Raw genomic sequence first — 13,413 nt, 5'->3', positions numbered from 1 at the left:
CAGTTCCATATGCAATTTCAGCTTGTTTTTCACCAAAAGAAATTGTTTTTTTAGGTATGCATTTTGCCCACTTAGTCACATTCGTGCTGAAAATAGTCGTTACTGGTGACTGGTGAGACATTCTACTTCTTGTCTGAAGGGCTTGATTGGAGAAAGTTGCTTCTGGATTAATGATATGTTGCATATAACTTCAAAATGTAGTTTAGATAATTAGGTGTTAAACAAAGAAGTTGTCCAAGTAAACAAAGAAGGAAAACCTTCAATTTGCAAGATTAACAGCTCAACTTGGAAGTTACCTCCCTCCCTTTACATTGACGTCAACTATAATTGAAGTCTCCTGAAAAGATTTTGTGTGCGCTTGGATACGGGGAGGGGCAATCAACCATATATGGAGATGAATTAAATTATAAAGGAATGTATGTAGAGTGAAGAAACACCAAACTAATAGATAGAAGCGGAGAAATGTGTTTTACTTTCAAGAATTGTTGAATTGGAAATAATATAATGAAAAAGAGTCTTAGCAATTGGAAATAATGAAATATGGTCCTTTAAGCTACACTTAATTTACATAGAGTGTAGTTGGTAAAAATAGACTTAAAATTTTACCATGAGCTGGTACTAACAGCTGCAACTGTTGAAACCATTGAATCCACTCCACAAACATTGCGGCCTCTGCAGATTTTGTAGTATCCACTTTCTCCCCATTTCTCTCCCCATGAGTTCTTGATGATCCAGTACGGTTTCTCTTTCATTCGAATGGGAGAGAAGCCAGTACCATAACCAACTAATAAGACACCATGATCCAACTGCTTAGAGCATATATATGGGCAGGAGACTCCACCGACATATGTCTGCATGAACACTGCATTGATAGCCACTGCAAGCCAAGCCAAGCAACAGCAACACTTTTCAGAATTAGTTTTACATCAATGGAAAGCATTAATTAACTAAAGATCCCATGAAGGCAGTTTTTTAAGTTAATGGCAGAGGACATTTACCAGCGAGAGGGCCATTCTTGACAAGATTAGCAGCAATTTGTTCTTCGTCTAGGGAGACAACACTAAAGTTAGCAACTTTAGCTGCAACCTTGGTGTTGTCAAATTTGCAGGTTGCCTTATCGGTACCAGTGTATGGGTAATCTTCTTCTCGCATTAGTCCACCAGCTTTGAGAGTGTATTCAAAGGCACTATTCATTAGCCCACCACTGCAGCCTGAGTCGCAAGAATCTTTTTCTTCTGGATCACACTGTAGGTAGTTAAATTAGTATAGGATACATACTTCAGGGAGATAAGAGGACATTAAAATTTCGAAGTACAATTTTTTCGTTTGGCCTGTGTAGTAAGTAGTGCAAGTTAGAAGTCTTATTATACTGTCTACAATCCCAATTCTGATTAGCAATTGGCATACTGAAAATGAAAACAGCAACAAATTCAAGCCAAAACATACAAACAGTCCAATTCCCTTTCCCTTAAAGTGAAGAGAGGAAAATCTGATTAAAGAAAACCGCAGAAAAACACGGTACTTGAAGAAGAAAGACACGTTTAAGTAACAGATTGATATGGTATAACACCAAGAAAGGCAAAAGTCAATTCTTAACTATATGGGAACTACATAGGTAAATTATATGAATCCTCTTAGTTTCCCTAACATTTTTTACATATAAACACCAAGCTACCTTCCGCCTTTTATAAATATCATAACTAAGTTTTTTCCGTACTTAAAAGTGACGGAAACAGAGCAAACACTTCCCTGTAACTGATCCATGATCAGTTACATGACCCAAAAATATTGATGACGCCAATAGTAAATTCCAATCGAATGAGCACTACTTTTAAATTGGCAAATGCTTTTAATTTTAAAGCTTAACGTGTTTAAGATCAGGATTCCATATACACAATATATAGAATAGGATGAGAGGGAAAAGCGTCAAACCTCGTGATCACAGTCCACAAGTTGCTGCTCGCTGAGGCTAACAAGCTTCCCTGTAGCAAGAAAGTTGGCACCTTCTAATGCACCAGTGGTACTAAATGACCAGCATGAGCCGCATGAACCCTAGTTTTTCAATCATAAAAAATAACAATTACTTAATTATCTTAATGCTGCACGTATCAATCTCACAGAGAAACAAACATACCTGATTCTTCACTGGCGTGACAGCACCGTGCTCTCTCCAATCGAAATCTGAAGGAAGATCCTCAGTAGGAAGAATCGGAGCTTTATTGGCGTCAGAAGGAAACCGAAGCCGGCGGTTAACGCCGAGAAATTTCTGGCTGAATTCATCCGGCGTCATATCGGAAAACTGAGTCACGCCGTGAACAGCAGATGGATCGAGCTTCTGGTGTCTCATTGCACGGCGCAAGTTAGCTTTAAAAACCGAAAATCTATAATGATGCTCCTCATCGGAGGCGTACGTTTTCCCGAATCTCTTCTTAAAAAGCGTAAAGTGATGTTCGGCGTTTAGCATGTGATGGTCCTCATCGCCGACGACTTGACGGATTAAAATATCATCGTCCCCGCCTTTAATCTCGCCGTTGACAGCCAACAAGAACGACGTCGTTAGGAGGATAGATAATACGAAAACGAGAGAGAAACGATGAGCCATTGTTGACTGAGAAGATTTGTTTTCTGTCTTCTCTCAGTTTCATCTGCTATATATATCCATCAGTCTCCTAAAAGGAGAAGGTTGCTTAGAGTTGAGGTGAAAGATATCCAATTACTGAATGCCACGTGTCGGATAATGATTGGCTGAAGGAATGGTAGTTGCTTCTCGGCGTGGGTTTGGTTAGTTTTTCAGTTTTGAAGTCGTTCTCTGAAATATATAAAGAAATAAATAACCGAAAGAAAGAAATTATCCTTAATTTTATCGTTAAAGTTGTTGCCTTTTAACAAACAAAGGTCTTCCAAAAAGCAAAACATAAAATATTTACCAAAGAACCATGAATAATTTATATTCATTTTTTTTATTATTATTATTATTAAAAAGTATTAATTAGTAGAATCTTTGTTTTGTACTCAATCCTCAATCATCAATCGTGGTGATTATTTTAGGCTAAAATTAATAGAGATTAGTTATTCTCGAAAAAAGCTTTATAAATTCAAAATAATTAAACTTAAATACGTGTGTATTGTAAACTAAACAAGTTGAATAACAAAACAAAAAACAAGAAATTTTATAATCTCTTAGTTGGCCAATAAGCTACAAGAAGTTTACTCAACTTGAATTATTGAAACCGAATGGTAATTAAAGAGGATTTCAATTGCTGTAACTTGTACGCATTTGGTAACTAAAACAATAGAATGTATAATAAATAAAATCATAGGAAACAACAACATAGCGTATTGCTTCATACTATTCTCTTTGTTTTCGTCATGTCACTTTTTTGGATTTCGAGATTCAAACAAATTTATATTATAATATTTTTATTTTTATATAATTTATATATATATATATATTTCATTTCACAAAAATTGAAGATTTCATACATAAATTTTTTGTCAAATTTAAATTATGTAACTCTCGGAAAAAAAACCTATATAAATTGAGATAGAAGAAGTAATAAATTATATCAAACAAGTAATGTATACGTGTTCAATCTCATATAATTATAAGGATTTATTCATGTACATCTAAAATTAAAGGATATTATAAATATTAGTTAAGAGCTGTATTATGCCTTCAAACTATTGTTTTATTATTTAATAGTTACCCACCCATGAACTTGAGTAATTCCATGATTTTTAGCCAAATGAATCTTTTTAGAGGAAATAATGTTTGATTGTGTGTTATTATTCTTTTGATTGCGTTTTTCTGGTTGTAATGGTTTTTCATTTCGATCCTATATTACTTGTTTTCGAGCAAAATTTGTAAATAATTGAATAAAACTTTCTTAGGTGTTGCCAAATAAAAAAAGATAGCTGATATGATGGAGTTAAATGTGTTGATGCCTAGTCTCAAATTTCATTGGCTTGATATCATACTATTCAACATCGAGAAAGCTAACTAACAAGAATTGTGGTAGAATGGTTACCGTATAATGAGTAATAATCATAGGATGTTTTAGGGCCGTTTAAAATCAAATCGAAACTAATAATTTGAATTAAAAAAAAAGTTATTGATTTATCAGTAACGGGTTATTGGTTTAGTGGTTTTCATTACGATCTAGATTTCTTTTGTTATGAGGTTATTGATTTTTAACGATTTGATATTTTTTCTTAACGTGTAAAACGATAACCCGATAGAAAATTAAATAATCCTATATTTATACCATTTTGTATTTAAAGTTTTTGACTTAGATTTTGGTGTCCTACTTTTATTTCTGATTGTCTCAAACACTTGGTTATTCTACAAAATATAAAATGTTGCTTTTGAGCAAGATGTAACTTGAACTCATATGCATGATTTATTTGGTTTGTCACCTTGTTTCTAAGTGGTTTTCAATGACGGATAATGATTAAAAACCGATAAATCAATAATCGTTATTTACTTGTTTGGCAAATACATAAATGTCATTTCACATCGTTATTTTAACATAAGATAATACGGAGAATAACAATATAATTTTTGTGGAAACTAGGTACTTGTTCAGAAACAAATAATCCCTCAGAACATTTAGCTATTCATGTTTGACTTGACAAATTCCTTGTTTAGTTATTCATGTTCAACTGGACACATTCTTTAAGAAATTATAAATGAAAGAATAAGATCTCAATCATCTAAATAATGGGAAATGAAAAGTAGGATTTAATAGTAAATCTATTGATTTTCCAAATTGAACACGAAAAAAAGTGGATATCCATTTTAAATATACAGGAGCCAAGAGATAGTAAGGATGCTAATCATACCTACTAATGAAGAACAACAGAAGAGAAGCTTGAAAATTCACATAAAAATGTGTTTGAGACAATTTGAAACAGCAAGTCAAAAATCTAACAGAACTTGATATTTTAGATTCCATCTGTACAAACTTTGTTAAGGTTTCTGTTTTCTTGTCTATGCTATCTTTTCTGCCTCAAGTGCACACACTGAAGCAAAAAAGATTTCTAATATATGTTACTGAACCTCATAGGAGTATATGTCTATACACGGCTCTACTTTTTCGGCGTTATACTATTCAAATTCCTGAAGATGAAAAAGATAGACAGGAGAATAAAAATAATGGTAATCCCATGGATGATCCTTATGCAGCGCACGGAAGCAGAATCACAACTACACCAGTGTCGATGAACTCTTTTTCCGCAGTTGTAGCAGAAACTGGCACCACACCTACATCCAGATGAAAAGAGAACCAGGTTAAAGTATTAAACTTGAAAGTTGAACCCTTTCTCTACTTCTTATTGTTTAAGCCTCAGAGAACTGAACAAAACCAGAAGAATGTAAGAATTGCATAGATGAAAATTGCAGAATTATGAGAAGAGCTGTCAGCAATTAAGAGACGATCAATATAAGCCACTTAATTCTCACATATGCTGAAATCTTATGTCATAAACCTGGTATATTTTAATATGTACATCTAACTAAGCAACTTCTTTCCTCCCAGAACATTAATTTGGCTTCACAGGCACTTTTTTATTTTATAAGTTAATGTACAAGAAGATGAGATCCAAAATTGACTATACAGAGGACAAGCTTGATTATCTCAAGTAAAATCCCCTCTTATTATTCATAGCTGTTATTTCTCTTTTGTTTCTTTCCCGAAACAATAACAAACCCAGTGAAATCCTTGAAGAAAAGTAAACACTAAAAAGTAGCCACAATGAATAAAAGGGTAAGCATTTCATTTGTGAGGAACAACACATTCAATTAGAGCCGGATACTTGAAAACTATGTGAGGAAAAGATCTGGCTAATACAAATAAATATCAATTGGAACGTTAAAGAAGACAAAATTTGGCAGATTAAACATAGTTGATACATGATCTACTTTAGGGGATTCAAATGTTATATTTTCCTCATTCCCAACCCGTCCTCTCTATAACGACTGATAGGATCAACACCTATCAATGTCAACAGAGAAAAATATAGCAATTGTAACCTCAAAATAGTGGAAACTGGGAATGATTGGCATATTAATCTCAATTAAGTGGCATTGGAGATATATTAGGTATATTTTCCGCTCATATTACTTCATATCATGTATAAGATAATTCTTCAGCTCATATTAGAGATGTATAAATCTGCTCAGAGAACTACATAATGCTTCCATCAACTCCCTGTTCCCTTCATACCTGTAGCCTAACATTCATTGGCCTAAGGTTTTATAGGCCTTTTCATCCCTTTATTTTGAAACTCGATAAATCAGAAGCAGGTTAGCAATTTATCCCTGTTTGTGAAAATGCAGAAATATGCAAGTGCTTGTTCTTAAAAATCCAATTAAGTAGATACTGGAATGCCACAACAAAGAGATACAAGTCTTAAAAAATTGACCAACTAGATACACATTAAAAGTCTCTAAAAAGACTATTAACATATTGATAGCTAAGTATTCTGCAGCCAAACAACACCTTTTTGGTGCTCAAATTCCAGGGAACCCATGTATGCAGGGAGGAACCAATTTAACATTCATTTTTTCTTCCTCTTTTGGTTATCATAGCTAAATGCAAGTCCTCTAAATCCTGTGTTTCCTTCCCCAAGTGTTAAAACCTTATCAATCAATTACTTGTGATTCAATCCCAAACTTACTCTCTATTCGGATCAATTCCAATTCAACATCAGACTCCTGTATAGCGGGGAGTGGAGAGACCACAGCCTTACCCCTAGCTTGTGGAGGGGGGGACCAATTCCAATTCAATACTAAATATTTGCATAGTTACCTTGGTAAAGAGTGCACCTTTATTTATTTAATTAGTTCTTCAAGATTACATCCATATGTGGGGACCTGATTTCTTTTCAGGATCAATGTAGTAAGATATTATTAAATCCATGACCTCTACCCTATTTGCTCTGGTACATGTTTCTCCTAATTCTTATTGAAAAAAATAACTACTATAGGGTTAGCAAAATTTTGCAATTAACACTAAAACAATGTACAAACGCACAAAAAGGTGCAGACTCCGGTATAATCACCACCACCACCACAACAACAACATAGCCGTGTAATCGGACTAGTGGGTCTGGGCAGTGTGGTGTGTACGCAGTTAGAAAAATTGCTCACTGTAGAAACTCAACTCAAGTAAACCTCAGAAGTTGTAAAAATGTGAGTTTTTTTTTTCTTCAAAAATTAGAATGACTTGTTCACAATTCACAAATAAAAAAGAAGAGAGGAAAAAAACAAATATGACTAACCTGCATTTCACAATTTTGCAACCTTCAATAAGTTCAACAAAGTGACGACACTGTGGACACCTTTTCCACTTATTAGCCTCGGCAACCACGCCAAAAACGACATCGTTTCTATCCCTCAATTCTCGACTCTCTTCACACTGAAATCCAGAATGCCATGGAAGCTTACACTGAAAGCAAAAATGCTTCTTACAATTGGGGCACTTTGATCGCTTCGCTTTCCCACCACACTCATCCAAAATCAAAGACGAACATCTCCGATCCGGACAGTAACAATGCGCTAACCCTAAAACAGAAGATTCACACAACACGTCGGACCATCTCACAAACAGCTGAGGGCCAACAAGATTCCGGCAAGAAATTGGGTCCAAAAAATTCTCACAACTCAGAGACGGACACGGAATGTTGCCGACGTTGTCCTCAAGCTTGACGGCGATGTATTTAGCCATACAGTCCATACAAAACGGATGAACACAAAGATTCTGATTCTTGAATTTTTTGTTAGGTAATGATATAGGCTCGATACAAATTTCGCAAGTGAATGATTCATCTGGTGATTCTGCCACTGGCGATTCTTGTTCTGACTGATTTTGGGCCAATTTTTTCTGTGTGTTCCCCATGATCAGTGTCAAAATTCTGAGTGAAGTGTTTTGAGTTTTTTTAATTTTTTTTTTACAAGTACTTTTTGTGTGGGAAAATGGAGGGTCGTTTTAGGTCTTCTTCTTATACTAAGATTGTAAATTGTAGGAGTAATATTTTCCCCAAAATTTTCTTTCACGTATGACTTTTGCAGTTTATCCTTCTTTTTCAATAATCAGCTGAACTTTCTTGGAATTGGAATATCAGAACAGGTTAAACTATTTTTTTGTTTATTTGTAAGTTTTTCCCTTTATTCATTTATATTTATTATATATTCCAAAAATAGTTCACTGTTACTAATATATTTCTTAAAAAAAATATTATATTTTATTTTTAGTATTAATTATTTATTATTCAAATCATTTTTTTAAAAGAAATAATGGTTTCTCTATCCTATATTAACTAAATTTGTGAGTCAAGACGCACGTAATAAGAAAATTGACTGAATTTATGAGGCAACTTGTACTTGTTAGGAAAAACATTTAAGGGTGCAATTTAAATTATATTTTTTACTATTATTTTTTGTGAAATCATAAATATAACTCTACAAGTAATCTAATTTTTCCTAAAATAATATCAAATTTTAAAGAAAAGAAAAATTCAAACGACCATTAATCTTTGAACAATGAAAAAAACTCAAAATATTCAATTAAAATATGGAATAGAGAGTATCTTTTCAGTATTTCATATTAAGTGAATTTGTGAACATGCAAACTTATCGAGAGAAACATTAAAGGACATACTTTATATCGCAGTATTCAATATTGTTCCTAGTAAAATTATAAATATAATCTTTTAAAAGTGTGATTTATTTTCTAGAAAATATTAAACTTCATAAAAAGAAAGGGAAAATATGAAAAAAAAATATTCCTTCCATTCAATATTATTTGTCTTTTATACTAAAAATAGATGACCAGTAATATGGGTCCACTTTATGAAATCCATTAATAATTTTACAGTTAATTCATAATTTATCTTTATTATTAATTATAATCATTTTTTTGATTACATTTTTCAAGACATTATATATATTGAAAGAGTAATATATTAAATCAATATTCTATTTATAATTTCTTAAGGAATACGTCAAATTAATGATGAACAATTATTACTGAACAAAAAAAATAATTAAACATTTATCTTAAACTTTAAACAATTTAATTATTTTGTACAATTAAAAAAACTCTAAAAATTCAATTAGTATAAAATACAGGGAATATCAATCAATAAAAAGTGAATAAAATGATAAAATATCTTCTTCTTCTTTTTTTTTAACAAACATGTTAAGTCCAAATAAGACAAATAAAAATGAACTTAAAAAGTACAACTTTTCATGATTTTATTACTTGGGTTAATTAAATTTGTCATATACAATAAACTTACAGGACACAAAAAGAAGACCCCAGAATTTAAAGGGGCATTTGTGATTTTGACCATGGTTTTCTCTTCTTTTTTTTCTTGGGAGTTAAACTCCTCAAAACATATTTCAATTAATTTTTTTATAAAATAAACACTAAAAAGTATTCTCACATTAAATAAATAAAAAAAATAAAAATACATTTGATTTTCATATATCAATTTCATATTATTTTCAGTAATTATAGATATAATGATATTTCATCAGTCCACTATTGTTTGTCAGGATAAGATCATGTACTCTCTTTAAGAAAAATTTAATAAAAAGTGAAATTCGACAAATATAACCCTACTATAGCAAGAATATCAAAAGTTCATATAACTTTTCAATTGAACAAAATAAAAGAAATTATCAAGGACAGAATTGAAAAAAAAATACTTAGTATTTCTTGATTATTTAAATTGATAATTAATTCATATTATTTTTTTTAATTATTTAAATTAATAATTAATTTTAAATATCTATTTTTAATATACCTTCCAAATATCCGCGGACGAGAGGAGGAAACTTCTGTGACCATTCCTCTTTTCACGTACTCATATGAGAAAAAAAAAGAAGATTTCGTAAGGTGCAAAATCTTTTTGCTTCATTGAATTAGTAAGAAAAAATAGGTTCATATATTTAGGAAACTTCTGCGATCGTTCCTCTCTACTCTTTTTTTTAGTATTATTAGTAAAGTACACGGCAATTACCGTACTAAAAAAGGAAGGTATATATAGCGTATGAAAGTGAAATATAACATTTTCACCCTTAAAGCTGATATTAAATTATGATTAAAATAGGACACTTGTTACATTTATCACTAATTTATTGATACCAAATTAAAAGCATGAAGTTTGTCTAAAAAGTTGATTGAACATTTTGGGCTGCTTTGTAATAAACAAATTGTCATTTATCATATTTATTATACAAAAACAATAAAAATATTAGTATTTTATTTTGGAAAATAAAAAAACTACAGTGAGTTTCTTAGAAAATGAAATCTGTCAGTGATTTTTGGATGTCATATAACAGTCCTAAAAAAAAAAATTAGTAAGAGTCCTAAAAAAATAGTTGGTGTAAATAGAACTGTCTTGTTTTTAGAAAATAAAATACTAATCATATACTTTTTCTGTCCATATTTTCTCTTTTAAATGTTTTTATTTTATTTGTCCATTTTAACTAATAAAGGGTCGCCAACTTTGATAGGCATAGCATTGCAAGCAAATGTAGAAAGGGCTCTTGGATATGAAAGAAAACCGCATGTTTCTTTTTTTTGGACAAAAATATTTTACTATATGCGGACATTTTTTTTTCTATTATATCCTCACTTAAACTTTTTAAAAATTTCTAAGTTTTAATACATTCTCTTTGAAACTATATTTAATAAAAATAAAATTGTAACTTCACTATGTTAATTATTGTTATCTTAATATATGTGTATTTTCTAAAGTGAACAACTAAATAGAAATAGAGAAAGTATGTGAAGGATTTGATTTATGTGGTGATTGAATTGTTACGGAAAATAATGTAATTCAAATTAATACGATTGAGTGAATATTTGCTATACTCTAACAATAATAATATATATAGTGCTCTCCTATATATGGAAAAAAACAAAATTTTAACTTTTCATAACAGAGAAGTTAATTATTTACATTTTTTTCAGAAGGATATGACAAATGACAAATATAATTATCTAAGATTGGGCAACGGATTAAAATGTGATCATATTGAATTGGAGTGGAACGAGTTGATAAGTTCGTTAATCGAAATTATTAAGACAGATATTCGATTCCATCCTGTCTCACTATATATTGAGATGGAGTCGGAACGGACCGGAATGGAATAAATAGAATGACACATCAAGTTTTTCAAACAATGATCTTTTTAAATTACAAAAATATGAATATTTCTTTTTCTAAGTTTAAATTAATAGTTTTTAAATTTATAACGTAATAAGTTTATTTTAAAAATATTTTTTAAAAAAAATTTACTTATTAAGTTTGGAAGTTATTACTTATTATTTATTATTATGTTATAATTTATAGGTTATAATTATAATTTCTAATCTAAATAAATTAAATTTGTAATTTTAAAAAATTAAATAAAAATAAGGATAAAATAATTGCCATTAAAAAAATATCAATTTAATTTATTTAAATTTGTATTACAAATTACAATTTCAATTTACAACTATTAATAGAATACATAGTTACGCAACCACCTTCTAGGAAGGGTTCTGCTTCAACCAAGTCTCGAATATAATATTAATAATACTAATAGATAGTTGGGTTACTTGAGTAATATTTATTTTGTAATATAAAACATAAATTATAATTTATAAATATATAATATAAATTAATAAATATTAATTAATCGGAATCGGTATAAACCGATACCGGTCAAATCTCGATTTCGTTCCATTTCATGTCCCGATTCAAAATGTCCCACCCCATTCCGTAGACAACCGAATCAAAACTATACCAATACATCCCGTTCCGTTGTCCAACCTTAAATTAGCCTAAGCAACTTTTAAAATACGCAATTTAAGTTTTCTAGTTGAGTTCTACTTCTAAACCGTTTACAAATATAGTTTATTTAATTTCAAAGCTGAAATAGGTTTCTTTGAGTCCTAATCTAATTCTATTTCATACTGCTTATATAAATATGAATTTCGCTTAGTTCATTAAAGTATAGTAATTATTCTTCAATAATAATCATGGGAAACACATTAAAAAAAATTCTAGATCTCGAATTGGCAGATGAATCTCAACCATTCTGCTGTAAAATTTGTATGGAGCCTATGTTGTTATCTAGTAAAAAATTTAAGAATCAAAATCTTTGCGTTCATCCGTTTTGCATCGACTGTATAATAACATACATCTCCGTCAAGCTTGTTGACAATGTTGTCGAAATTCCTTGTCCATTTTCGAATTGTAACCAATTTTTGGACCCAATTAGTTGCCGGAATATTTTGGATTCCGATCTGTTTGATAAATGGTCTGAAAAGTTGTGTGAGTATTCTGTTTTAGGGTTGACGTGGTGTTATTGCCCTAATCGAAACTGCTCTGCTTTAATTTTGGATGAATGCGGTGGCTTTGCGACGCGATCAAAGTGCCCAAGTTGCAAGAAATTATTTTGCTTCCAGTGCAAGCTTCCATGGCATGCTGGATTTCAATGTGAGCAGAGTGGGGCATTGAGGGATAAAAACGATGTCGCTTTTAGTAAACTTGCTGAGGGTGAAAAATGGCAGAGGTGTCCTAAGTGTCGCTCTTTTGTTCAACTTAGTGAAGGTTGCCGTCATATCACTTGCAGGTTAGTATATAGACTTTTAATATTTAATTATTTTTGTGTTTATAATTTAATCTAATTGTGTTTTTATGTAGGTGTCAAGCCAATTTTTGTTACGATTGCGGAATGCTATTCGATAAATCCCATGGCTTGTGTGCTTGTGATTCTCAGTTAATTACCTTCAACCGTATTATTGACTTGCGATTTGGTAACTGGAGATTTTTGTTCTGACTGATTTTGGGCCAATTTTATAATTGTAGTGAAGTGTTTGAGTTTTTTTTTTTTAAACTACTTTTTCTATGATCAAAGGAATGATCGTTTTAGGTTTTCTTCTTATAATATGATTGTAATTTGTAGGAGTACTATTTTCCCCAAAATTTTCTTTCACGTATGACTTTTGCAGTTATCCATCTTTTTCAAAATCAGCTGAGCTTTATTGGAATCGGAATATCATAAAAGGTTAACAATTTCTTTTGTTTATTTATAAGTTATTCTTAATCCCTCTATTCACTTCTATTTATTACTCAGAAAGGAACTTTTAAATTTTTACTTCTTAATTAAAATTTTATCAAAATATTATTTAATTTTATGATTTTAAACATACCATATGAAAAGTTAAAAGTATTTCAAAAAAAATAAGAAATCATTATTTTTGAAACAGACTAAAAATAAAATGATTCATTTTATTTTTAAACAGAGGAAGTATTATTTACTATTCCATAAATAGTTATCAATAATGTTACTAAGATATTATAAACATTTTTATTATATTTATTTTTAGCAATAATTATAATTCTCTATGCGCA

At 30.7% G+C, this 13,413-nt stretch overlaps 2 protein-coding genes across 2 annotated transcripts; both read right to left on the bottom strand.

The window, feature by feature from the left end:
- Nucleotides 1-467: 467 nt before the first annotated feature.
- Nucleotides 468-2,784, bottom strand: LOC101258107 (cysteine protease RD19A). The gene is made up of 4 exons (XM_004230880.5): nt 2,135-2,784; nt 1,933-2,052; nt 999-1,245; nt 468-877 (listed from the first exon to the last, which is right to left on the bottom strand). The coding sequence occupies exons 1-4, from the start codon at nt 2,600-2,602 to the stop codon at nt 603-605; spliced, it is 1,110 nt and encodes a 369-aa protein (XP_004230928.1). The 5' UTR covers nt 2,603-2,784; the 3' UTR covers nt 468-602.
- A 2,120-nt stretch (nt 2,785-4,904) lies between these two features.
- On the bottom strand, nt 4,905-8,153 carry LOC101267277 (E3 ubiquitin-protein ligase RSL1-like). Its single transcript, XM_004230914.5, has 2 exons — nt 7,282-8,153; nt 4,905-5,263 (listed from the first exon to the last, which is right to left on the bottom strand). Exons 1-2 carry the CDS (start codon nt 7,896-7,898, stop codon nt 5,089-5,091), a joined length of 792 nt encoding a protein of 263 aa, XP_004230962.1. The 5' UTR covers nt 7,899-8,153; the 3' UTR covers nt 4,905-5,088.
- Nucleotides 8,154-13,413: the final 5,260 nt, after the last annotated feature.

The sequence above is a fragment of the Solanum lycopersicum genome, chromosome 1 (assembly GCF_036512215.1).
Source record: "Solanum lycopersicum chromosome 1, SLM_r2.1".
NCBI classification, from domain to species: domain Eukaryota; kingdom Viridiplantae; phylum Streptophyta; class Magnoliopsida; order Solanales; family Solanaceae; genus Solanum; species Solanum lycopersicum.
The sequence above is the reverse complement of the archived record's forward strand: the minus strand, read 5'-3'. Positions and strand labels throughout refer to the sequence as shown.